The sequence below is a fragment of the Podarcis raffonei genome, chromosome 5 (genome assembly GCF_027172205.1).
Source record: "Podarcis raffonei isolate rPodRaf1 chromosome 5, rPodRaf1.pri, whole genome shotgun sequence".
Taxonomy (NCBI): domain Eukaryota; kingdom Metazoa; phylum Chordata; class Lepidosauria; order Squamata; family Lacertidae; genus Podarcis; species Podarcis raffonei.
Genome location: NC_070606.1, coordinates 62,530,341 through 62,558,211, shown reverse-complemented (window position 1 = coordinate 62,558,211; position 27,871 = coordinate 62,530,341). Strand labels below are relative to the sequence as shown.

Here is a 27,871-nt window from a genome sequence, read left to right as displayed (position 1 = left end):
TCCACGATCGGAGTATAGAGAGGCTTGGCAGGGCGCAAGACTTTGGCGGAGAAAATGGATTGATTGATTGATTGTGGATTCAGTCTCTTTCTCGTGTTCAACTTTCACATGGGGCTGGCAAGTTAATGGACTTGTTGCTTTTCAGTGGAAGTCCTTTTGGGGTGGGGGCAAAGATGCTGAGCTTTTTTTAGTTTTGCCCAGATATTTTTTTCAGCAAAAATGCAAAAAATGCTGTTTATTTTTATGGAAGATAGGCCAAAACGGCACTGCCAACACGGGCTGCCATACATCCGTATTTTCCCAGACATTTACCAGATTTCCACCAGGACACTGCTAGAGACAGCTATATTCCATATATGTCCTGGAAATGCCAGATGGATTGCAACCCTACAATAGTCCAATGACAGCATATTCTTCAGGCAGTAAGAAAGCCAACAAGCCCTCTCCCCTTCCCATATTTTCACTTAAACTGCTCTCACATATATTCAAGATGTCAAGTTGGTAGGAAGACTGGAAGGTGTCCCAATGCAGATGCTTCTTTTTTGCCTCTAATCCTGTGCCTAAAAAGAATAATTTAGCAGGTGATGTTCTTCCTGCCACTTATCTTTACCACTGAAAAAACATATGTCAAATTTTTGGCTGCTAAAGAAATAGAAGGGCCAAGAAAAGAAGAGTCAACAGGAGTTGTGCAAAGCCAGCTATTTTATTTCCATGAAGTCTTCTATATTTCACATCTTTACATGCACAAATGTATGTGCCTGATTGCAGGTTGCTTGCTCAATTCACATTTTCAACAAAAATTACATTTTCTAGTCCTAATGCAAAAGCTAGTGATTAAACTTAGCAAAATCCCCTTTCTCTTGAGCGTCGTTCATTTCCTTGTTGCAGAGAGGGGGCTTCTCCCACTCCCTGCAGCAGTGTAGAAAGCTTGATACATCAAACAGTACAGTGCATATGAAGAAATTAGCCATCTTTTGTCTGCTTCAAAGTACAGCTGCACTAAAGAAAAGCGGAGCCTAAACTTAATTCTCTCCTCTTAGGCAAAGATCACAAGGCGACCTGGCTGGTAGCCAGATTCCGCGCCCAGATTCGTAGGCACAAATCATCCTCTAGAATAAAATAGCTTACCAGGGAAATGCTGAAGTCGCCCTTTGGGGTGCCCCAGGGTCAATTTTTATGGTAGCCCAAATCTCAGTTGTACAGGTGTATGTATATATCTCAATTTTAACTCATGAGCTATTGCTGCAATCTGCTCTGATTGTATATTTTATCTTTATGAACGATGTTTTTATTGTGTTATGCGAGCTGGTCTTTGACCATAATAAATTATCTATAACATGTGTGGACTGTAATTTCCCAAACACCTACAAACAATACATGGTTGAAAACAGTGAGTCGGGCATTTAAGCCGAGTGTATTTCACAAGTGGAGTAGACAATAAACCACCCCACAAATAAATGGAAACCTTACTCTGTCAAATTGGTCATGTTTTGTGACATAGCTGATGATTCTTTTATGCTGTGTTATGTGTTTCTGAAAGTGCTATTGCTTGTCAAGCAAACCACTTATCATGAGTGCCCCTGAATCTTTCTCATATGAGCTCCCACAGGGGCGTGAAGGCCAAATCTTTATGTAGCACTGAAAGGTTTGGGTCAGTTTGGTTTACAATGAAGCCAAGACCAGACATCACATCCTCTGATATGAAAGCCTTGTCCTTAATCACTGGTGGGTTGGTCAGAAGCCTGACTGTTTTGACTTAGGGCTCATCCACACTTCCACGTACCATTTACCCTGCTGCTTACCACTGAATCGGAGCATCAGTCCCGTGGATGGATGTTTGCTCTGATTCAGTGGTAGAAAGTGGGTTTCCCCAGGGAAAGTGGAAGGGCTCAGTCCTGTGCCTAGAAAGCAGAAAACTCTCAGACCCATAATTTCTAGATGTGGGGCAAGTGAAGAATGGACGAGCCCTTAGTGTTGAGCAACTGGCTTGAAGTGATACCACCTGAAGACCGTTTTGCTAGTCTCAACCAGCTCCAGGTACTTATTTCAGAAGCTGCCTGGCCAGAGAGGTGAGCAGGTGGCTTGGAGTTAAGATGCTTGACCTGCTACCCCTGGACAAATCATCTAGTGAGTACCTTGAGCCATGATGGCCACAGGAGCTTATGAGTAGCAAATAGGCTTTTGTAACACCTCCTCCTGGTTCCTTGTTCCTGCTGTGGTAGAGATGAGCAGAGAGCAGGACTGACAGATGGAACAGCTCTAGACTAAGCAGCTTCCTCCCATGGACACGAACATCTGGCTTCAAGGTGGCTTCTGTGGGGAATTTTGTGATGCTGTTCTCCAACCAAAGAAAATTTACAAAAATGCATATATACTAGGGGCAACTGCATTAAAATGGATATAGTATTGCAAATAACATACAAAAAATACATTATGGCTTGCAAAAATATGCGCTTCGGTCAAAACTGCATACAAAGATGTGTTTACTTTGCACTAAAATGCTGTAGAATTCTCATGAGGATTAAAAAAAAATAAAATTCTCAAATTGCTACAGAAATGTGGAGAACTGAAGTTATGAATGGGAAAATGACAAAAAGAGAACCGAAAATGACAAATCCCGCCACTCCTAATGGGAACATTTAGGCCAAAACTCATTTCACTGAGTTCTTGTGTTACATAGATTGCATTTGAGACTGTGTTGACATGAATTTAAATTAGACTTGTTTTATATTTTGATCTAGGCTATGTTTTGTTACTGGACGGATACTTCGTGTTGAGTTGCTCTTACTATTTTGTTTAGTAAATTTGGGCTGCCCTCAAGCAGCTAATTACAAATAGAAAACGCTTCTCGGAAGCTCTTTTCAAATTCATTTTGCAGTTTTCTTCCATCTTCTGCAACATCCTGGCCCTGTAGGGGAAATATAATAGAACATTAGCTTTGATATGTGTGTGACTTGTTGCTTAATTTATTTAGATTTTACCATTTCTCTTCAAAATGTCTACAGCTGGTGGAAACGTTTAAATATTTCTGTTGTCCTAGCCATTTCAGGTTATCGTGGCAGTTTATGTACAAGTACAATGAGATTATCACAATGAGATAGTGGGATTTCAATGACAGCTGTCTAGCTTCTGCTTCAAGACCTCCGGAAGAGAACTCCTTCTCTGCAAGTAATATATTGCAATCTTCCCACACATAGGTTTGCAGCTATTCAAGCATTCAAAGACAAGAAGGGGGCCAGGTGGGTTTTCTTAGGGACACATGAGGATCGCTTAGATGGTTTAGCACTGAGTGACTGTGGTCGTTATGAGAGTTATGTGTTTGAGTACATGAAAGGGAGAGAGACAGAGACAGAGAGAAATTGAGTCACACTAAATCATATTTTACTTTTTCCTCACCCTTATTCTTTTGGGGTTTTTAATTTCAATGTATAACAGAAACCTGACTTGACCTTCTCACTCGCATGTGTTTATCATTCATAGGCAACAAACTGAAGGGAAGGGAAAGACTGATGCTTACTTGATGAAACGTCAGAAAATTGCTGAACATCAGACGCATATCAGCAATGAAATCCCCCACTGTTTCGTAGTGGTTTAAATGCAGCTTCTCTTTAATCCTCTTGAGCCACATAGGGTTATTTGGATAGTTATCATCACATGTTTGGATCTGTTAAATCAGCACCACCAGAAAGCAATATTAGTATAAGTACTGGAAATATTTCTACAATCTCAGCAATAGTGCTCCAGGTTTGTGTTATTTTACTCTTGCCCTCATGACTTACTGTGACTGGTTCATCAGCAAAAACAGCACCTTCAGGCTCACACCAGGTCTTTAGGAGCAAGAACTCACATGTCTATAAAACAAAAGAAACCAATGTTCAAGGGCCTCAAATTAAATCAGGAGCCCATGCCGATAGACATAAATTGATTATATTTATTTAGAAACAGGTCCCAGCTATTTGAATGAAACTTTCACCAAATTCACCAAAATTATTATTACTGGTTCTTTTAGAGATTTTACTTAGGAATTAAGAAATTGTAATTGGTAACTATTGTTGGTTACTTAATTGATTAAATTTGCATGTGTATAAAACAAACAAAATAAACTGAAAAAATCAATTTTATTTTATTCATCTGAATGAGTTCTAGTAAGGAAAAAGAAGAATTTAAAGAAAAAAAATATGAAGCAACGCAGTATTAACCAGTTAGCTGCCATGCAACTAGGATTTCCAGCACCCTCTTTTCTAACGTATCTAGCTATCTATTTACAACCTTTCATTGTAGATCTCAGAAACAAAAAATTAAAAATACAGCTGCCGAATGTGAGATGGGAGGAAATAAGGTGTGAGTTGCAATCACTATGTATTCCTAGTGTACACAGTGTACACCTAGCAGTGGCCAGTCATTAGCAATTCCCCCACCTCCATCCTCCCCACAAAGCTAACTGGTCCTTCCTGACTTCTAAGATCCTCAAGACAGTAGTCAGCTATATTTCCTCTTTCCCCCAAATAAAAGGACACTGTCCATTCAATAAATTATTCAACCAGTGGCTAATCCTATACAACACCCTTCCCTGTTAATTATAGCTTAAATATTTAATATGGCATTCTTGCTCTGTAGAATGGCCAGCCAGATGCAATGCCCTGACTCCCAATACAGATGAAACAAACTGCCCATCCAACAAATAGTAGCAGCCACACAGTGTAGCAGACCAAGTACTCAAGCTGTTTGATAACCAAGTCCAATGAAGAACTCGATGGAGAAACTGGAAAATGAAGCCTTGTGAAGCTCTTTAAAGCTACCACAGCACTGCTTTTAAATATGCCAGGGGTTCCTCCCACATTTGGGTCACAAATTTTGGGTGTCACAAGGAGAGGTAGAGCTGTCTTGGTGGTAAAAATATTGGGAAGTTTATGACAGAGGTGGCTGGCCTTGCTAAAAGGACACTTTTTATTTAGAATTTTAAAGCAATTGATGTTACAGCCCTAATTTTACTACTTTGCTCATCATTAAATTGAAATAGGAAAAGGTTTTACGTTACCCACATTTTTTTGCTTGGCACCCATTTTCCACTTTAAAACCTGGTCTTCTTTGTAGTAAAGGTTACCTTTCCATTTGCAAAAGGTGCATTTCCAAAACCTATTAAAATGCAGTACAAAGCATGATGGTAGTGTTAGATGCAATTTGCAGACAATATTGCCATGGTAGAAATTTATTTATTCATTTCTGAAGGTTTGCCATAACCATGACTTTCTTAAACTAACATTCCTTAGAAAATTACTTAGCACCAGAACTAACACGATGACAAGGCTAATCATAATAGTCATTTTTATTAAACACTATCTTGAACTGGAACAAAAAGAAGCAGTGGTATAACATATCACTCGGCTATAACATATTACTGAAAGCTACTGTTCTATTATAGTTTAGCTTCACCAGGACTAATATGCATTAAACAGGAGAGATGAAATATCATTACAAGATTTTATAAACAGTGTAGTTTTGCTTTTATAGACTTGTACCTTATTTAATGTGAGAAAAATAGTGAAATTGATTTGCAATACAAAGTGCACTATAGTCTATAATAATACAAAGGTTCACAGCTGAGCTAGCCTACATCTTGCTAGCCTACAGTTTAGCAAGTTATTGCTGGGCTTTACAGAGTGATGTTGTCAACACCTGACTTTCTTGACTATTTCACCTTACTCTAGAACTCAGAGTAGGAAAGCAAATACCTTTTCACAGCCAATTCTTCTGGAACATGGCAAGAAAGATGAAATGATTTATTGCATGAACTGCAGCATATATCAGACCCGTCTTCCATACACACATCACATATGCCATCTGTTGGCTAAAGTAAAAAAAAAAAGAAATTTGTTGAAACGGTAGAATGAGAGGGTTTTTTTATCTGTGGTCTTGCTTGCACACCACCTTGTGAGCATAATGGGCCCTGAATGGTGGTTTTAAAAGACTTTAACAAAGGATTTTCAGTTGGCAGGCATATCATAAAATATCTTCAACAACCACATATACACCTGTGTGCAGTAAAAACTTAAAACTAACTTGGTTTGTTTTTGCTGCAACAGATAACTTGTAGAAGTTATCTTTGGTTTATGTAGAGGTCATTGGAGGTATCCAATTAATATGTCAATATCCACTTGGTATCTTCCTGTTTTCTCAGGTCTGACAAAACAGAAGTTTAGGAAGCTGGCAAACAGGTAATATTTCTTGGACCCTGAAAGCATCACATCTTGCTGGGCTAAGAAGAAGGTGTGTAGACAAAGGTGTCCTTGTAAAATTACTCAACATGGACGGACTACCAGTAGTAGCACTATAAAGTCATGGCTAACATTTCAGCTTTTAAGTAAATAACATTTTTGAATGTCTTCATTTTATATTTTCTCCCTTTATGCATTGCACACATGAAGAAGAGCTTGTTTCTTCAGGCTGCTTTGCCTGTTTTCTTGATCAACCTTCCCCTTCCCACACCCATATTTTTATACTACTACTAAAGGCTTGTCTGGAAGTCTCTTATGTGCGCTGAAGGAGAGGGGGGGATAGAAAACTGAGCTGGTAAGGGCCAAAACAGGTCCACTGGGAAACAAGGGGAAGCCGTCACCATATTTAGGAGAAACTGGGATTTGTAGAAGAAGAAGAAAAGATATTTAAGGAACAAACACACCATGTTGAGCATCAGTTGGAAAAGAAAAATTGAAAAGAGGGAGGGATAGTGGAATGCCTTGTCTGAGAGCCTTATAGCAGCAGTAGGCAACGTAGTGCCCTCCAATCGTTGGGACTATAACTTCCATGACTCAAACCCATTGGCTATGTTGGTTGGGGCTGATGGGAGTTACGAGTCCAACATTTGGAGGCCACAGAAGGGCTGGAGGACCTTTGGCTCGCAAGCCAGGCCTCTTCATTTGGCCTTCCAGTCCATTTTGGAGAAGCCACACTCACTTGCCCTACACCTGATGTCACACAGGTGGGGCTTCAAAGAAACAATTGGGAGATTAAAGTGGGCTTCCAATTTATCCTTTGCTGGAACAAGACATGCTCCCAGCTGCCCACCATTCTTCTCTTTGTTTGCCCCCACACACTACCACCAGCAGCCGTAGTGGGGGTGGGGAAGGATAAAGGGAAGCATGAAGTTATTCTTTTCCCTTTGCTCTCCCTGCTGCTGCCAGTGTGGCAAGTACATGAAAGAAGCTGCTTATTTCTTAAAACGCAGGCTTGTTTCTCATGCTTCCCACAGCAGCAGGAGAAGCTTAGGAACCTCGCAACAGATTTTGACAGGTGGGTGGGATAATAATGACACCCTGCAATTGACAAGTGGGCAGCCCTGCCTACCTGTCTGATTTGGCACTTGAAGATGCTACTGGAACTGTTCAAAAGGCAAGTCACTGCTCAGTTTAAAGCAGTAGTTTCAGTTTAAAGTTAATGAACCTGTGCTCGTGCTCGTGACACGGGCATAGCCCATTAAGGCTCCCAATCCGGCCTCTCAGCAAATTGCCAATGGAAGAAGAGATCTGTCTTTTCTTTCATTGACAGTTCACTGTGTTTCTGTACTGGGTGTTGAGAAAGGGATGGGTTGACCGAGGGCGTACATGTGGCCAGCATGACTAAGCCGCTTCTGGCGAACCAGAGCAGTGCACGGAAATGCCGTTTACCTTCCCGCCAGAGCCGTACCTATTTATCTACTTGCACTTGCATGTTTTCGAACTGCTAGGTTGGCAAGAGCAGGGACCAAGCAACGGGAGCTCACCCCGTCGCGGGGATTCGAACCTCCGACCTTCTGATCGGCAAGCCCTAGGCTCTGTGGTTTAATCCACAGCGCCACCCACATCCTTTTTTGAATTAGGGTTGAATTAGGGTATGAAAATTATATTGAACCAGATATAAAGGAGGAAAAGGTTTCATGGGATAGCAGATACTTTCCTTCAGCATTTCCTCACACAAATATATGATCAGATTCCAAGTAAGAGACAGAGAACAATATTGTTTAAAGTATAGTATACATTTATATAGATAGTACATTAACCGACATGCATCCTATGAAATCTGAAGAAATCAATTAATAAATTGATTTTGGTGGTGGCTCTGCATCTGTAGAATGACCTTTCTACTAAGGTGAGTCTTACCACCTTATTATATTCATATGGATACCAGGTACAAACTCAGCATTTTTGTCAGGCTATTTATGAATCTTAGTACTGCTTTAATGTTTTTGTTGATTATGTTTTGTACCTCCTTATTCTGAAGTAAATATTAAATTTTTTGGAGATGATCAAGACAGAAATGTCTTAATGCATAAATGGACAAATAAAATGTGTAGATGCCCATTTAGATAGGTGCATTGTCTACAATCAATCTAGTAAAAGTGTTCACACTCAAGTGTTGAGTTTCTGTTAATTGGTTCTCATGGGAAACTTACAGATTCTGGCTTCACACAATTAACTCAAGGCAGTGTCAATTTACTCTTGGCAGAAAGCCAAGGTCAGCTTGACCTAGAAACTACTTACTCTGATTGGCTAACGACCAGCACTCAACTCTGTTATCTAGGGATTGCTAGCACAGTGTGATGTGTGAGGTGTGTTAGGAGTAGGAGTGCTGTGTATGGTTAAGAGAGAGAGAGAGAGAAAGGATTTATTTTGCTTTGTTTTGTATGCAGAAACTCTGCTGGTTTTATTTTTCCTTTTAATAAATCCTGTAAATAGTTATTCTGAGTCTAGCTGACTAGTCATTTCCACCTCAACTAGCTTCTTCGCTGTGCAGGAAAACTCTGCTACGTTTGGGCTAAAGCCATTAGAGCTATGCCTGACACTTCAAAGTTCCATGAGGTTATGGGTATTGTGCTGCCAGCCTGAGTTGTGGTGGTGTCAGCATCAACGGCGTTGGTTCCAGTAGTTCCAGAAGTTGTTGTTCCTGTTGGTGCAGCAGATGGACACTGGCTGGTTCCTGACTGTGGTGAGCTGGTGACGCAGTGGACACAAGGACAACAGCTGCAGCGTGTGAGTGCTGGGTGCTGTGGTTCCTGTTTTCTCTCTCGGTGGTCGTGAGTAGCTGGTTCCGGGTTCCAGGGACATCGCTCTCAAGATGGCCTCACAACCAGTTCAGATGGCTTTTGAGCGTCTGAATGACTCCAATTACTTGCTGTGGTCAGAACGCATGCAGGCAGTGCTGCAGAGGGATCGTCTCTGGCAAGTGGTGAGTAAGTTTCCTGCGAAGCCTGATGATGAGGACCTCGATAAAGACCAAAGAGCAAGGGCCACAATTGTCTTGGGGCTGGAAGATTCCCAGTTGCCGTATGTGAGGGGAATCAAGACAGCTAGAGGTGTGTGGCAAGCACTTAAAGAACTCCATGTGCGTGAGACAGCGGTTTCCAAGCTGTTCATTCGCAAGGCATTGTACAAGGCAATGTTACAGCCTGGGGTTACAATGCAGGAACACCTACACAGTTTACAGTTAAAGTTTGCTGCGCTACAGGAAAGAGACTGTGCATTAGACCAGCAGGAGAAGGTGGCTATTATTTTGAGTTCTCTCCCGGAAAGCTGGGATAATTTAGTTTTGTCTCTAGAAGGCATACAGGAGCGTGATTTATCAATCAGTTACGTTACTGGGCGTTTGATTGAAGAGTGGCAGAAGAGGCAAGAAAGGTCATTTGCTACAGAGGCTTCTACAGGCGGGCGGTTTGGAAGGAGTTCTCATGCCGTGCCAGAGGTGAAGCAAAAGCAGCGTACCGGTGAGGAGTCTGCGTTTGCTGTTAGGCGTTGTTTCCGATGTGGGTCTTCAGCGCATCTAAAACGACAATGTCCTGAGTTGGTCAAGTCTCAGTGGCCGGTGCAGGAGCAGAGACGAGATCAGCAGCAGCAGCAGCGTAAAAAGAAATTATTCAAACAAAAACAGTCGGCTCAGCTGGTGACCGCTGAGGTCAAGATTGCTGATGAGAAACAAGCTGTCTGGGTGGTCGATTCGGGAGCGTCTCGGCACATCGTAAATTCAGATGAATTGTTTGTTTCCAAGAACTCAGCACAGCGCAGCCAGGTGGCTCTAGCAGACGGAAGTACTTCCGAAGTGATTTCGGGGGGTACAGTTTTTGTTCCTTGTCTTCGTGAATGCCTGCAAAATGTACTTTGTGTGCCGTCATTAAGGAGCAATCTGATGTCTGTAGATTGTTTGCTAAAAGCTGGGTTTAAAGTGTATTTTGAAGGAGACAGTTGCATTATTAAGAAGGCTGGTGAGATTTTAGGCACTGCTAAGTCAGAGGGAGGCTTGTTTTGGCTTAAAGCAGGATCTCAAGTTGCAGCAGTAGTCAGTAAAGCTCAGCCTGCAGTGAATAACAAAGCTATACATGACAACTGTGTGCACTTATTGCATAGGAAAATGGGGCATGCTTGCTGGAAAAGTGTACTAAAAATGTCTGAATTGGCTGATGGGGGTAATTTAAAGAGTTGTAACAAGTACCTTGATTGTAACGTTTGTAAAAAGGTTAAAACCCACAGAGTCTCTTACCCCAGAAGTGACAGAGTTAGTGAGTCACCGCTACAGCTGGTTCACATGGACGTAATTGGTCCATTTGCTGTAAGCAGGGGTGGATCGCGTTTTTCATTAACAATTGTGGATGACGCCACGCGTTATTCTTGGGTTTTTCCCATGAAGAATAAGGGTGACGTGTTCACTAAGTTTAAAGGCTGGGTGGCATCTGTGGAAAGATTTCTGTCCATTAAACTCAGAAGGATTCAGACGGACAGAGGTGGCGAATTTATGTCAAATGCTTTTAGAGATTGGTTACAAAAGCGTGGCATTGGGCATAGAAAAACGAACGCTTTTCCCCCAGAGGAGAATGGCGTTGCAGAGCGAAAAAACAGATCTTTACAAGACATGATGTTTGCCATGCTTGATGATGCTGATTTGCCCACGTCTTATTGGGGGGAGAGCATGCTCACCGCGTGTTATCTCCAAAATAGGCTCTTTCATCAAACAATAGGTACAACTCCATACTTTAAATTGTTTCAGAAAAAACCCAAAATTGACCATTTGCATGTGTTTGGATCAAAAGCCTGGGTGTTAATTCCAAAACAAATGAGGAAGAAGGGAGATCCTAAGACCAAACAGTTAGTGTTTGTGGGTTACCAGGAGCTGGGAAAAGGTTTCCGCTTTGCTGAAGGGACAAATGGCATTGTGATCTCCAGGAATGCCAGTTTTTGTGAACATAGTGGCTGGGAGAGACTACATGCCAATACTGAGGTTTGGTTTGAACCTTCCCAGGAGCTTCATGACTCTGAAGGTAAACATAGAGAATCAGAGTCTGAGGGGGAGGAAAGTTCAGATAAGAGTTCTCAAGAAAGTGGAGTTGCCCAAAGACCAGTTGTTAAGCAACAAAAGAGAGGTCATAGTTCTGAGGAGGAAAGTGGGTCAGAAGAAAAATTTTCTCCCAGAAGATCTAAAAGACAAAACAAAGGAGTGCCTCCAGTGCGTTTTTCTCCAGATACTGCAAATGTGTTTAGTGTAATTGCAGAGCCCAAGAGTTTTCAGGAGGTGTTAAAGTTACCAAAAGAGGAGGCAGAGCTCTGGAAACAGGCAATGGAGGAAGAGATGTCCTCTCTGAATGAGCACAAGGTCTTTACACCAGTAGCAGCGCCTGAGGGGGCAAAGACTTAGGCCCGGTTAGGACATATCTAGGGTTGGAAGTGTGCTGGGCCCAAGATGGCAGCTGCCTAATTAGTCAGCAGAACAAAGTTAAACAACTACTGACTACATACAGGATGCAGGATTGCAAAGGGGCAGTGGTGCCTATGGATCCAGGTTTCATAAAAACACTTCATATAGATGAGAGTCCTGAATTTGAACATCCTGATGTATATCATTCTGTAATTGGAAGTTTATTGTATCTAGCACAGTGGTCCAGACCTGATATTAGCTACGCAGTAGGCATATTAAGTAGATTGGTCTCAAAACCCACACTAAATGCCTGGAAAGGGGTAAAACAAGTTCTGAGATACCTCAAACAGACAATTGGTTATATGTTACAATTAAATTCTTCAGAGGATGAAATGTTGAGTTGCTACTGTGATAGTGACTGGGGAAATTTGCCAGATAGAAAATCTGTCACAGGACTGGTCATAATGGTCGGTGGAGCTTTAATCAGCTGGCGGTCACGCAAGCAAGACGTTGTAAGTGTGTCATCAACGGAATCAGAGTACGCCGCGTTGAGTGAATTGTGCAACGAGGTGATTTATTTCAAGCATTTGTTAACAGATTTAAATGTAAACTGTGGAGAACCAGTACAAGTTTACATTGATAATCAAGCTTGTATAACCTTAAGTAAAACAGAGGGTTTCAAATCGCGTTCCAAACATATCTCTGTAAAATACCAAAATGTGCGTTGCTGTGTACAAGACAATGTAATCACCTGTACTTATGTATCAAGTGAAGAAAATGTAGCAGATGTGTTAACTAAACCATTGGCAAAGGTAAAGAACAAACGAATGTGCAAGGGTTTAGGTTTGCTGGAAAAATAATCTCCTACATAGGTGTATTTGATGTTAATTGTCCAGCAGAATCTGTGAGGGGGTGTTGAGTTTCTGTTAATTGGTTCTCATGGGAAACTTACAGATTCTGGCTTCACACAATTAACTCAAGGCAGTGTCAATTTACTCTTGGCAGAAAGCCAAGGTCAGCTTGACCTAGAAACTACTTACTCTGATTGGCTAACGACCAGCACTCAACTCTGTTATCTAGGGATTGCTAGCACAGTGTGATGTGTGAGGTGTGTTAGGAGTAGGAGTGCTGTGTATGGTTAAGAGAGAGAGAGAGAGAAAGGATTTATTTTGCTTTGTTTTGTATGCAGAAACTCTGCTGGTTTTATTTTTCCTTTTAATAAATCCTGTAAATAGTTATTCTGAGTCTAGCTGACTAGTCATTTCCACCTCAACTAGCTTCTTCGCTGTGCAGGAAAACTCTGCTACGTTTGGGCTAAAGCCATTAGAGCTATGCCTGACACTTCAAAGTTCCATGATTGTTTACCTTATTTTTCCCTGGGGTAGTTCGTGCTGGCTCAGGTAGCATGCCATCCTGAAATAAACATCACATTTATTAGTTTTGCTCTGAAGCACAAACAGAATCCCCAAACATAATCTGAATTAGATGGTGGAAATGAGACATATTACTGACACCTCACTATTTATATTTGTTTAAAATCCAGTAGGAAAATATTTCATTCTGCTGGAACACTCTGCTACTAACCTTAAATTTCCCATGTTTGAGCAAACAAACATCAAAGATAGGCTCCCATGTGAAAAGTTGAATTACTTCCATTTTGGTCTGAAGAGATACAGGGGTTTCTTACCCCACCACAGATAATAAATTCAGTGTTACTAATGTATTCTGCATGAAATGGATTGTTACTGAGTTTCATGAATGGGCACAGCTGTTGCAAAGCATCACAGTGCTCATTTGGCACACCTGTTGTCTTGTAGATTATGATTTTTATGCTTGCAGTATTTTGTGTTTTAGTATGCTGAAAGTCACCTTGAGAAAGATAACCTTGAAAGGTGGCCTATAAGTAATGAAATATATAACAATCCTAGCTCTAATTGAATTATCGTGGTCTGTATTTTTTGCATTTAATTTCCCACTGACCTCACTGCCTACAATCCCTCCCACTGAGAATTCTGTTCCTACTCTATCCGGCAACTGAGGATTGAACTTCACGTATCTAACGATGGGGCCTCCAACCTAGAAAAGCTGATACTATAATCAATCTGTGCCATCAGATTTTTTTTGTTATTTTTATAATAAATATCACATAGTCTTTATTGTAATCATAAAACTTCCATAGATCATTCCATATATCCGTGGAATGCAGATCTTGCCTTTAGCTGGCACAATCCTTACGTCTGCTCAGTTCTACATTGTGTTAGGGCAGGAGTCGCCAACCTTTCTGAATCAGTACGTTTCAAATTTTGTGACAATGCTGGGGGCACAAAATAGTTGCCATTGTGGGTGGGGTGGAATGGGATAAAACAAAATAAGAAAGATAGCTATCCCCAGCAACCTGATGGAATACCATAGGAAGTCAGCTATGTCCCACTGGTTCTGATTGTGGAGATCACAGAATTTTTATTTTACAGACATATGGATGCTGTTGCTGTCTAATAGCAACAGAGAGCATTCCTCAGCAACAGGAAATGTATACAAGGTAGTCACACCACACTGAAATTGCTTTGAAGGTATCTGCACGTTTTGTCCCATAACTGATTTTCTAGAAGAGCTGGAGCCTTACTGTTCAAAAAATGAAAAGTCAACACTCAGCAGTGTCTGTTCAGGGAAACCAGTGGTGGCCTTTGCAGGCAACCTATCACCTGTTTGTGGGCAGCTCTTGTCTTAGGGCACTCTAGAATCTAGACAATGGCTTTTTCATAAAACAATTTGTGCTGCTATTCACTTACAATACAGGATATTGACCTTGTAACAGGAACGATATGTGTGGATAAATATATGGAAAGCCGTGGTGGCATCATTTGAAATTCCTTTGTAATTACAAGTAAAGAACGAGGCATTAAAATTATAGCCAATAGAAGTGAACTGCATACCTTTATTAATGTTTCTAAAGGAGCCCCCTGATAGCGGATACTTCTTCTCCAGTTTGTACCTCCAATTTCTCCTTCAATCAGAAATTCTTGTGGTGTGAACCATGTTCCCTTAAAATTCTTGATACATTTCTGTGTAGCTCCTGTAACAGAGAAGTCACACCAGTGCTGCAAGCTTGTCCCATTCAGCAAAGTTCAATAGAGGGAGAAAGAAATTGCCACCAGCAGCTCCTTTTCCAATATTTACATTGGGGAAAATCAATACTAGAAATGTATTTCAGCACGGGACCTGCTCAGGGCCAACACCAGACTACAGGGAAGCGGGGTCTCTACTCCTGTCCCAGTCCTTCTCTTTGTGGCAACAGCAACACTATCCTCTTTCAGTCCCAGTGTGGTGTAGTGGTTAAGAGCGGTGGACTCATAATCTGGGGAACCGGGTTCGCTTCCCCGCTCCTCCACATGCAGCTGCTGGGTGACCTTGAGCTAGTCACACTTCTCTGAAGTCTCTTATCCTCACTCACCTCACAGAGTGTTTGTTGTTAGGGAGGAAGGGAAAGGAGAATGTTGGCCGCTTTGAAACTCCTTTGGGTAGTGATAAAGCAGGATATCAAATCCAAACTTTTCTTCTTCTTCTTTCCCTCTTGCTACCCCCATCCCTCCTGCTTCCTTCCCTGTCCCCTGAAGTAGCATAAGTGGTGGTGGATTATCTATCATCTCCTCCACATCTGAGATCTGAGAAAGGCCCAATGGTGGCTACAAATACTTTAAAAGATTTTCTAGCTGCAGTGGCAAACTACTGTAACAGTGCAGCCATTTTCTCAGACACCTCACACAGAGCACGCCTCTGAGCAGTGAGGTGAGTGTCTAGCAAGTCACTGTAGATGGGGACAACCTTTGCTGTAAGCAGTGCACACATACCACTACCTGAGCATGGAGGTGAGTATTTGGGCAAAAGGCTGGTCTGGTCAGAGGCCCTGGAGTCTTTGGCCAGTGCCCAACATGGCTGACCACAAGCACTGGGCCTGATAATACCACCAGTAAAAAATAGCATTAATTACATGAAGTGTAAAATGTGTTTCTCTTCCAATGTTCATTTGGTATAATTATAATTTAAGTGGGGGGCAAATTTTCTCCGCCCAATAAGAATGATCCTGAAAACTGTAGCACCAAATACATTGAGTTGTCTTTTTTCTTTTTTAAAATATGGAGGAATTGCCAATTATTTTCAATTCACAATTTATGGGTTGATGTAACTGCAGTGCATTAATGCAGTCTAATGTGGGGAAACTTTGGCCCTCCAGATGTTATTGAAGTACAACTTCCATCAGCCCCAGCAAGCGTGATCAGGGCTAACAGCACCCAGAGGGCCAAAGTTTTCCCACACATAGTCTAATACACAAATGATATGCTGCACCAATTAAAGTGGAAGAATACAATACAATACTGTTTTGTGATAATTTTTTTAAGTTGAAAAAATCATTTAAGCATGCATTTCTTAACTGTAATTTGAAGGATTTAAAGGTACTGAAAATCCCATTGTGATATAGATAGAATTACTCCAAGTTACCCAGGATTCAGTGGGAAATAAAAAACCAATTTCCTACAAGACTATTTAAGTGGTCCCAAACATACAATTACACCCACATACTGCCACATGGATGCATCTTTCTCCCAACACACTCATGGGCACAAACACAAAGATTTTAACTTCTTATTGCTATAAAATTCCCTTAAAATATGTAATTACACATACAATTAAACTGTTTCAAAACAATGTTTACCTGTTGCCAATTTTTCCTTATATAAAACACCTTTAGTTTTTCCACAAGTAACAACCACTGTTGAGCCCTGGACAACCGGCTTGTCTTTTTTAATATTTTGTATCCCTTTTCCTAGAGGAAATCAAGAAATTGATGTCAAATGCTGCAATTTCCATATTTTGGGTTTCCAGAAAATGACAGCAGTCTTACCAAGTTACAGATCCTGCTGATAAGATGTGGCATGAAGTAGCATTTCATATCACCTGAAAATATATTGGGACACAATTCTAAACCAAAGATACTGTCAGGTATGTTGGCAGGCAAGGGAGTTTCCCCTCCCTCCAGTAGCTTCTGATAAAAAGTAATGAGCCTCTGGCAGGTTTATAGTCTGTTTTATTTATAACGACATATTGAGAGCAGCATCAAACCACCCTCCCCATGGATGGCAGTTGCTCACTCTGAATCCACTCCGCTTCTGCAGCAAGAAGCGCGCTACCGGTCACCTGTCCCGCCCCTGCGCTTCCGTTGTTCCTGGACCCTTTTAGTCGTCCGAGTTCGGGGGGGGATGGACTTCCCCACCACTCGATTGAAGAATCTCCTAAATGTTCCCTCCCTCCTGGTTGCCTAGCTACTATCTCAAAGCTGTCCAGCTCTTCCCCCGACTGTGCAGCCTCTGAATCTTCTGGTCTCTCTGCTTCTGGGAACATGGAAGGTGGGGGGGCGAATCCTCCCCCTCCTCCTCTGTTAGAGGCTGCTCTGTCTGTGACTGCATTCCCCCATCTTCGGAGTCAGACCAGTCTCTGGCATCATATTCAGACCAGCCCCCGACAGATACAATGGCTGGAAAGCTACAGGATATGGTGGAAGCTCCACATTGCCAGCATAACTCAAATTATGACTCCGCCATTCTGGCACATCTGCGCAGATGCCCTGGTGCAACTCTATGTGTGCCAACTCTTAAGAAAACAGGGAACTGAGAAGTCAGGTTGCAGCATATAACCACAATGTGAAGCAAGTTCCTTGAGCTCACATAGGGTCAAGGGGTCAGGTTTCAAGACATAGCAAGAATGGAGCTCCATAGTCATCATAACAGGATTCTGTAACTATTGGTAATGGCTAACATTGCATGCATGCAGTTAAAACAACAACAAAAACAGGGAACTGGGTAATGGAGGCAGGCATTTAAAAAGAAGTGGGCAAAATGGCAGCTAGGAACCAGGGTGCAGGTAAATGACATATGGACAACGCCCACGCCCAGTTTGTAGGGTGTATGCCAAAGCTGCTTTTGGAGAACTGTGGAAGGGGTTAGTTTGGAGAACCTATGAGGAATCTATACCATTGCACCTTCTTTACCTTTCGGAGTACCACCCATTTTCAAACAGGTGTTAGTTGGTCCTGGAGACATTTTTGCCATGCTTTCTGTCGCACCAGCAACTTTCAGTCCTGAAGAAGAAGAAGAAGAAGCCATTTAGTAGGGAATTGTTATCCCTTTTTCACTCATTTTAAAAAGAGGAACCAAGGGGACTTCCGGGTTGGCGCCATTGTTTAATGGCGGATTCCCTCCGAGCTCCGGAGGGAATCGGCTCCGTAGCGTCTGGGTCTGGCCGCTGCGGCGAAGCGGAGACCCTTAAAATCACAGGCGCGGATGCCTGTGAACACAGAGACTCGGCGGGCACCATTTGCGCCCCCCCAATCCGCGACGGAGCCTTTTTAAAGGCTTCGGAACGGAGGCAGGGTGAGGCGTGGTGCTGAGAGTGCTCCCTCGTCTACGGAGCGAAGCCGCAAGCCATTGACAGAGAGCGCCAACTTCTTCTTTGGATCGATTGGATTTTAAAACATCAACCCGTGAGTAATACGGAGATTGGAACTCTAAAAAAAAATTTTTATTTTGGATCTGGAACGAGCGGGAAGGGGTTAAAAAGGAAGTCCACCCCCCCTCTTTGTAAACAATTTAAAGCAAAGGACCGGGCAGCTAAGGTCGAGAGAATCTGTTTCTTGCTTTTTAATAAAAGATCTTGACTTCACGGTTTTGACATTATAAGAAGATTTACTGGAGGATAAAAAGAATTCTGGGAGCTGAAATTTCACCCCCCCCCGCTAGACCCGGGAACGTCCTATGAGAAAGCCTGCTGTATTGAAGAGTTTGACAGCTGTCAAGCTAGCTGTCAGTCAGCTAGTTGTCAGCTGGGAAAAAGAGAACATTGTTTCTGCTGTTTTTGCTGGTCTACTCGTATAACTTGTTGAAAATAAGGAGGGCTGATACAAAATAACTGGACTTTTGGTTTTGAGCTGAAAGGAATATTAAGGAACTAAAATCCCCCTAGAGGGGTAATAGGGACATTACATCACAAAAATGGCTGGAGCATGTAAAATTCAAGCAGAATTGGACAGAGCATTTTTTCTCCTGGGAAAGTTACAAGATGAGTACAATGCTTTGTCTACAGAGGTTTCAGTATTACATTCGACAGTAAACAACAGCTTTGAGCTTGATAAGGACTTGAAACAGGAAGCCCATTCAACTGAACAAATAAATGAAACTGAAAGTGTAGATACGATGGAGCAATATGTTGCTTTTGAAGAAAATGAAGGAGGAGCTGGAAGTCTGCAGGAGTCAAAGGAGAGTTGCAATATGAGGCCTGACATGATGATAAAAAAGGACAATAAAAATTGGATGTGGAAAGCCTGGTCTGAATGGGAGTCTGAAAAATGGAGAGATCCCCTTTGGAGGAGATCTGAAGACCTGAGGATTACAAATTCGCTGAAGGTGAAAGTTGGAGCTTTGGGGACATGTGGATTTGAAAGAAATTTGAAACAAGAGTTGGAGTACCCCATAGGCTTTGCTTTTAAGTACGGAGGACTGGCTGGAAGCAACATGGATCCTGCTGGGCCGGAGCCTCTCCGAGACTTGGGGTTTAACATTAAGGACTATCAAAGAGACCGGCAGAAAGGAACTGAGAGAGATATAAGGGCCTCGGACGTGAGATCTCCAGGCTAAATAACATAAAGGCTGATGGATATTGGTTGGGGACTGGAACCGGGAAAAGGGTGGGTGGAGGTTGGGAATCCAAAGGGTACATAAGTATAATCTGCCTTGTGTTTTTTTTATATTTTGTTAGTTGTATGGAAATTGGGAAAATCGTGGAAGATGAAATTTTGGTCGACTTTAGGAAAAAGGTTTAAGAATAATTAATGAGGTATAAGTATTGATGTGTAATTTTGATAAGGTAAAATTAATTTTTTTTAAATTAAATGAGAATAAGGCTGTTAAAAATAAATTGAGGAAATGGAAAAAAGAAGTAAAGTAAAATAATAGTATGTTAGAACAAATGTTCAAGCTAAGGTGAAGAAATAAGTTAAGGACTTGCTGAATTGACAATTTAAATTAGAATACAGGAAGGGGAGGTGTGAGGAGGTCTGAGAAATAAGGTTAAGGAAAATAAGTATCTGAAACTTTATGTGTTTTTTTTTCCTCTTTTTTTCTGTTAAGTTTTGAATTTTATGTATTATTGTGTGGTTTTTATTTTGTTTATTTTTTGTTTTTGATTGTTATATGTTTGTTGAAAATACCAATAAATATTTAATAAAAAATAAAAATAAAAAGAGGAACCAAGGACTCAGCTATACAGCTGCAAATAAAACGTTTTAAGTGTGTTGTAAAGTGCATTGTACAAATGTGACATTAGATGGCGATGGTGAGCTATCGCAAATTCAACATATTTTTCAAAAAAAAAAAAATTTAAGCATTTTCACAACATTTTTAATATGTGGCTAGATTCCACCCAAATGCCATGGAATGCCTTCATAGTGCCAGGCCAGCAGTGCAGTTGTGTATTAAGCATTTAAAAATGGTGTTTTTTTAATTACAAAAACAATGAAAGGAAACACAATACAGGGAACAACAGGAAAAGAGAAATCTGGAAAAACCCATACATTGCTTCATAAAGTTCATACATACTACATATAAGCATCCCATACTAAAAGCATCAGTCAGTGTCAAGTTTCACCAAGTAGCACAAAGTCACTGGGTTTTCAATACCTTTCAATACTCTTAACTGATATGTTCACTTCTCAGATATGACTATTTTCCAAATGTTATTATACCAAAGAGAAATATTTAGGTCTTTCAAGGCTTCCCACAACTGTGTGATAGACAGCCTAGCTGCAACTAGCAGAAAGATTAGCAAAATGTTTGGTTTTATGTTCATCTTAATGTCCTAAAAATAGTTACAGCTGGAGTGTGATTTGTATTGGGTCCTGAATAATACTACTGATTTCCTAATATATGTCAGACTAAAAGTTTTTGACAATCAGGCATTCCCATGAAAGATTGAAATATGTTACCGAGTGGCCACAGCCAGCCAAAACACTACAGGTAGACCAAGGGTAATACATGATAGCTAGCAAACTGGAGCCTTGTATCACCTATGGGAGGCTCTGGTGTGGTATTCTGCACTATGCAGGCAGAAATAGACCCTGCTGGTTTTAATGGTTCACACGCTTTTCTGTTTTATATCATCTATTTCACATCCTATGTCTGCCTCCCAGATAGTTTTCGTGCTTCTTAATGGGCTGAATGAAATTTCCAACAATTCTCCATAAATCTCTTATATCAACACTTTACCTTTAGATCCTTGGTTTAACAGAACAGTTTCAAATCTGGTAAGGGATCCGGTGCCTAGATACCCTGATTTAGCAGGATCTAACTCAACTGATGTAAGTGAAGCCATCCCATACATACCCAAATCTCCTGTGTCCAGTCTTAGTTGATCCTGGGAAACTGGATTACCATTTTTATTTTAAAAATTGCATTATCTAAAGTATCCTTTTTCCTCTCAAGACAATAATACCTTCCACAAATTTAACATATTCTCGTCTACTTTTATCCAATGCTTATATACCGTCATTGCCATGAAACATGAATATCAAAACTGAAAAACCTCTTCATATAAAATTATGTTCAGAAGTGCCCACCCTGCTCCATCTATTTTTATGCAATACCTTGATAGCTAGTTGAGGCTTCTCCCTCTGAAAAATATTTTTTTTTATAAGGTTCTGCCATTTCTTGATCAAACTTGGGTATAGGGAGAAAGGAAAAACCTGAAACAAAAAAGGAAAATTTTGAATAACCTTCTCACTCAGTTCTTATGGGTCAGCAAATTCTGCCTAAAATGAGAATACTAGTCACAATACCTCCTGAGAAAATGGCTGTACTGTACTTGGCTTAGGGAAAGGTGGAATATGGACCTCCTTACCATAAGGAAAATGGTGTTTTCAATTTCCAAAGATGGATTAGGTATCAGTTGAAAATTCAGTCAGCAATTGGCAGCTGATTATGCCAACTCTGTTTCCATTTGCCAGCATTTTGAGACTAGTGGGCCTCAGTAAGGGCCCCTCCAGGCAGATGTTTTATTGTGGGTGTATTCTGCAACACATTCTTGACACAATAATAGTCCATTAATGGTAGATTTTTTCTGCTTTAGCTTGCTGTGTGATGTTTCCTTAATGCTACCAAGTTATTGCTGTCCAAAGGTTCTATAGCGCAACAAAGGCATCACAAAAATATAGCAGAACATTTGTGACATAAAAAGTTATAGAACGTCAGAAGGAAGTTACAGGCTATGCACTGACTTAAAATAAAACAGTGCAACTGCCTCAAGCTTTATCAAGCACAAACAATGCTGACAGCAGGAATACACATGACTGTCCCAATAGCCCTATTAGCACAAATCATCAGGAATGCGCAATAAAAAGGCTACCTGGAAGGTCTCTAATTTTCATCTATCTCAGGTAGTTCCTGTAGGTGGAAAGTTTGGGGAGTTCTGCCATATATTATTGTATTTTTCTCTTCCCACAGTCTATGCCTCAGAAACATTTAGAGACCCATGTAAAATTCACCTTTCGGTACAGAGAATTCAGAATTGTTCTTCTTTGTCTGGAGTATGTTCTTGCTCCCAGGTCCTGTGGCAAAGCTATTTGTAGCATGCTGGAGAACTGAAAAGAAAGCGTGTGAAGAAAACAAGGGCATTAGCACCTTACTATTAAATTAAATGGATAAAATGTGTTGCGAACATCTAATTCAGGGGTCAGCAACATGGCACGGCACCTGGGAAGGCTTCCAGTGGCGCCCCGGGGAAAGGTCCTCTGATTTTGAGCTTTCATTGCTCTTGTTTTAAGTAAGTTTCTAGTCCTCCTAAAAAAAAAAGTTATGCAACATAATGTGCAGGTGCTTTCTAAGCAAACAAGACTGGTGGGGCTACCTTGTATATTTTTCATGATACTATGGACAGCAACAGCATCAGTATATGTAAAATCAATAATCATAATCAGTACCATCAGGACACAGCTGACTTCCCATTGTAAGCAGGTCCAGCCTGCCAACGAGGTAAGGTGAGGCAAATGCATCAGGTGGTACATCCAGTCTCCACTCCTGCCCTCTGCCTCCTCCTCCTCCTCCTTACCTGCCCATTGTGACACCCTCACCACCACCTCCATCCCTGCTCTCCGCTGCCCACTCCTCTCCTCTACGGCCTTCTGCTCCCCTGCTGCCTTCTGCTTGGGGTGGGTGTGTGGCATACAGGGGAGGAGCAGGTGACAAGAGTGCTGACAAAGAGTAGGCGCTAGTGACATTTCCTGTTTTGCTCAAAGCTGCAAACTGCTCCGAGCCAGTCCTGATTTTAAGCATGAGATTATTGGGGGTGGTTGTCTCTCTAACTGTGTGTTATGCCATGTTCCCCTTGGCAGCCATTTTGTGCTATGCCAGACACACCCCACATGGCAGCCATTTTGTGACCAGTGCCCCTAGCACTCTCATAATTGAAAATGTATCCAGTAGTTGACAAAGATTCGAGATCGCTGATCTAATCATTTATGGTTTATAAGAAACTGCAGCTGGTGCAAAACGCTTAGTACAGCATCCTTCCATGCATACACATCACAGAGGCTGGATGGCCATCTGTCTTGAATGTTTTAGTTGAGATTCCTGAATTGCAGGGCATTGGACGAAGCAACCTTTGGGATCCCTTCCACCTCTACGATTCTATATCAACAGTGCTGGAGGAATGACACTGATTGCCTATTTGCTACTGAACTGTGTTTGAGGTGATGATGTTGACATGTAAGGCTCTGAACAGTTTAGGACCACTGGCGAAGGAAGAGGGCTGCGGGGGGAGCGCACCGCCCCTGGCAGAGAGATTACGGTGGGGTGCCATTGTGGCTGCCCACCCACCTGCACTGGGTGCCCCGCCCCCACAGGCAGCACACCACGCCCCCAGGACGCATGCCAGCCCCGCCCCTGCCTGCTCTCCGCCCCCCCCCCCCAGTGCTGGAGCATGAAGCTCTGCCACTGTTTAGGACAATGCCTCCTTTCACATATTCCAGCCCATTCACTGTCAAAATTGGATGCCCCTCTACTAAGGAGGATATTCTAAACATGCCATATCAAGCAGACATACGTGTTATGATGACTAGGATACAGCACCGTCTTCTGACACAGTCAAATTAACCTTCCCTTAGAGACAAAATGAGCACTTATGGGGAAAGCTGGTAAAAACCTACAATTTAAATAGGCATTCCTGGGCACTGATCCTTAGTAATGGCATTACTTAACTTAATTCTGGTTGATGCTTTCTTGTTGTTTTAGTGTACTGGTTTTATTTTGTAAACCACCATATTATTTTTCACAATAAAAAGCAGACAATAAGTGCTTTCAAATAAACAGAATAATAATAAATTCGCCAGCAGATGGCAGGCAGAGAGCTGAGACAAAGGGAATGCATGGTTGGGAATATTCCATGGCTCAAACACTCACTACTACACCATTTCTCAATAAAATCCGATGATTTTCCTTTCCTTTTGACTATTTATCTTTTATGTTTGCCAGGTAGATTTAGCACAACCAACAAGATAACTTACCATTTTTTAGGCTTTCATATATTGGCTTTAAATTTTGATATGCTTCCAGGTTCTCTGGGCAGAAAATCTCCTTTACTGCTGACACATTGTTTGCAATGCTTTCAAGTACACTGTATACCACTCTTTGAAGAGCATTTGCATTTGACGATACCTGCTCAGAACAAATCTAGAAAAAACAACAACAACACAAGCATTTTTTAAACTCATATATAGTAAGTACCCCATTTCCCATCATATCCAAAATGGTAAACCTAGCATAAGCAAAGAAATCAAATCTAATTCAAATTCCAAGGCCCAGCACAGCTAAAACCCCTCTCCGATATTTTGTATTACAGTAATGGCAAAGAAAGCTTCAAGGCATGTGACCTCTTGTTTTTCAGAAACAAGCCACAACCTGCTGCTGTTAAGGAGTGCATCGTCTTCACTTTTTCGCTGGGTCACATCTCACACTAACTTTCAAGGTTCCTCCTCCTGTGCAATGGTTGCTGCTGTATCCCAACCTCTCCTAAAGGCTCTCAGGATGGAGAGGGGAAGTTATGCTGGGAGAGGAGGCGTAGGTTCACTCTGCGGACACTATGACTGAATGGAATTTCAGCCCAGATCTTGGCATCCAAGTCTAACACACTGTTCACTACACTTGGTTGTCTCTCATGCTATGTTCCTCCTGCTACCCTGAAAATCTTTCTGGTTATGAGTCACGTATAACATCTCCCTATGCCACAGCTGCAACCATTTGCCCTGTGCCATATGGGTAAGGTAAAGGTAAAGGGACCCCTGACCATTAGGTCCAGCCCTGAGTGACTCTGGGGTTGCGACGTTCATCTCGCTTTATTGGCCGAGGGAGCCGGCATACAGCTTCCAGGTCATGTGGCCAGCATGACTAAGCCGCTTCTGGTGAACCAGAGCAGCGCACGGAAACGCTGTTTACCTTCCCGCCGGAGCGGTACCTATTTATCTACTTGCACTTTGACGTGCTTTCGAACTGCTAGGTTGGCAGGAGCAGGGACCGAGCAATGGGAGCTCACCCCGTCGCGGGGATTTGAACCGCCGACCTTCTGATTGGCAAGTCCTAGGCTCTGTGGTTTAACCCACAGCGCCACCCGTGTCCCTGCCATATGGGTACTTCAGCATTAAAAGCAACACATGGGAGAAGGCTGCTGCAACTTTTCACCTCTTGTTTCCTACCTTCCCTTCAGCTATTTTCCTCCCCTATTGGCTGGCTTCAAGTATTAGGAAAAGGAAAAAGTAACCGATTTCAAGGAGCTAAAAAACAGGCAGTGAGAGTTGAACACCTCCTTTCTTATACATTGCTGATGGTTAAATTAAGATGTCTCCCACCCCTTGCTTTATATACTAGCTGGGCAGACATGTGAACAATGGTCCTATAATGTCAGGTTTTGCTCCAGGAAAAGCTCAGACAGATGTGGGGAATCTTTGGCCCTTCAGATGTTGCTGAACTAGAATTCCCATCACCCCTGGCCATTGACCATGCTTGCTAGGGCTGACGGGAGTTGCAGTCCATCAACTTCTGGGAAGCCAAAGATTCCCCAATCCTGGCTTAGATGAACTCCGAAAACCTAGGCACATCTTAAAAAACAAATTCAATGTCTAGAATAGTCACCTTAAACTGCTCCTCAGATATTATTTTCTTGTCTCGCAGGATAAAGAAAAAGGGAAATGAGTCCTTGATAGCAGCAGAAATCTGCATTTTATTGGCTCTGAACCATTCCAAAATTTCACCCGAAGTACCTAGAGCAGACATGCTATAAACAAAGCAAGATGTATCAGATACCTTCAAAAACTCGATGAAAGCAAGAGAAGTGATGGCTATTTGAAGAAAAAGTTCTAGCATTACCGTCACAACCAAAATCTAGAATTACATGGAATTAAAATAGGCAGATCCCACTTCTGAAAAGGGAAAGCTATATTTAAAGTGTCCATGGCAGGTGGCCATCCAGCCTCTTCTCAAAAACCTCCAAGGAAGGAGAAGGTCCTTGGAACAGAGCTGAAGAGAATATTTTCTTGTCCAACCCCTGATAAGGAGGGAAAACATACTATGGGAAGCAACAGGAAAGCAGCATTACAGTGAGAAACCAATGCTAATCTAGCTCCAACGGTCTATTCAATCCAACACGCCTCTACTCAGAAGTAAGCCCAACTGAGTTCTATGGGGCTTACTCCCAGGTAAGCGTGTATAGGATTGCAGCCTTAGCACTCCAAGACCCCCAGAGGAAACGCATCAGTCCGATCCTGCTGCAGGCGACCTGTTTCTTGAGCGTCCCTCCCTCATCCCCCTTCGCTTGCCGAAATTCAGGCGGCGCCTCGAGTCTCCTCGATCTCTTGAATGAGCGCAGGATTGCTTTGCCGCGACGCCAAGCCCGTCGGAGGCTCCTTCTTCCTTGCAGAGATCAACCGCTCGCGACACTTACCTTTCTGCTTTTCCTTCGCAAAGTGGAGGCTGCACGAACAGGCACCAGGTCAAATAGAAGGATCGACCTTGAAATTTTGCCAAGTGAAAAAAAAAAGTGAGGGCGAGAGAGAAATGAAACTGAAAATATTCCTTCTTCAGTACGTCGGATCTCCCACTGGGTCCATGACTGGCTGTTGGGAGCCGGATTTGGGTGGAACCTCTAAATTGGCCAATTTCTGGGAAGAAAGGCAGAATCGAAAGTTTTAAAAAAACTAGGAAATCGAAACTTCCCTCTCCCTGTGAATCATGTTAGAAACTGTGCATAATGTATTGCTTTTTAAAATAATTACCCTTGTCACAATCTCTTCCTTTGGAGACCCCACCCTTTGTCTCACACACAGATTGTGACTGCTGCCTGAGTCCTGGTATGACCTAAGAGTTCCCCTCTAGTTCCTTTCAGTGCCTGTATAAACAGATTTTGAGATTATGTTTTTGTGGGTCTTCAATGACTGTGTGTCTGCGGTGTGAATGTAAAGGGATGGTTGCGCGGAGTCAAGGATTTGAACAGGAATGTACATGTTGCTGAAAGGCCGAGGAGAGCCACTCGTGTGCCTGGTTCATTTAAATGGTTTCCTGATGCAAAAATCTCTCTGCTTGGAATGTGAAAGCCACAAATCCCATCTTGCTTCAAATCCAGACACAAAGTCTCATAAATGAATGTTTATCTGCAACAAACATTGTATGCTGGAATTATTTCCCTTGTCTGAAAAAAAATGTGGCTGAGTCAGAGCTTTCCAATACAAATGTTTGCTGCTGGCAATTCAGACTGCCAGTGTGCCATCAATGGGCACAGACAGTTTTTAGCATCTCCAAGACCTGAGGCAACTGGTGGTGTGATCAGAATGTTGGAGGCTACTGGGGTGGAGTCAGGCTGAAACCCCGACTCAGACATGAAGGCAATCTTGGGCCAGTCTCTTTTATCTTGACCTAACCTACCTCACAGGGTTGTTGTATGGATAAAATTAATGGTGGTGGAGAGCCTGGTATGCTACCCTTTGCTCCTTGGAGGAAGGGGGCAATTGAAATGAAACTCATGAGCTTTCATTCTTTCTGAACACTGTTCACCCCCACCCCTAGTTTATTTGTGACTCTTGCTAATCTAAATTAAACTGAAGCCATCCATGCTCCTAAATTCACATTGGAAT

At 42.1% G+C, this 27,871-nt stretch overlaps 1 protein-coding gene across 2 annotated transcripts; it reads right to left on the bottom strand.

Annotated features, from left to right (window-relative positions):
• Positions 1-1,138: 1,138 nt before the first annotated feature.
• LOC128414427 (nuclear body protein SP140-like protein) lies at positions 1,139-26,860 on the bottom strand. 2 transcript variants are annotated; one of them, XM_053389679.1, is made up of 14 exons: positions 26,686-26,860; positions 25,878-26,019; positions 24,257-24,422; positions 22,241-22,336; positions 21,344-21,442; positions 17,699-17,788; positions 16,367-16,477; positions 14,589-14,728; positions 13,021-13,068; positions 5,733-5,848; positions 5,043-5,136; positions 3,780-3,851; positions 3,518-3,664; positions 1,139-2,908 (listed from the first exon to the last, which is right to left on the bottom strand). In XM_053389679.1, the coding sequence occupies exons 2-14, from the start codon at positions 26,016-26,018 to the stop codon at positions 2,825-2,827; spliced, it is 1,404 nt and encodes a 467-aa protein (XP_053245654.1). In that variant the 5' UTR covers position 26,019; positions 26,686-26,860; the 3' UTR covers positions 1,139-2,824. The 2 variants fall into 2 exon arrangements, with proteins under 2 accessions (XP_053245654.1, XP_053245655.1); XM_053389680.1 differs by lacking the exons at positions 24,257-24,422; positions 25,878-26,019; positions 26,686-26,860 and adding an exon at positions 22,804-23,099.
• Positions 26,861-27,871: the final 1,011 nt, after the last annotated feature.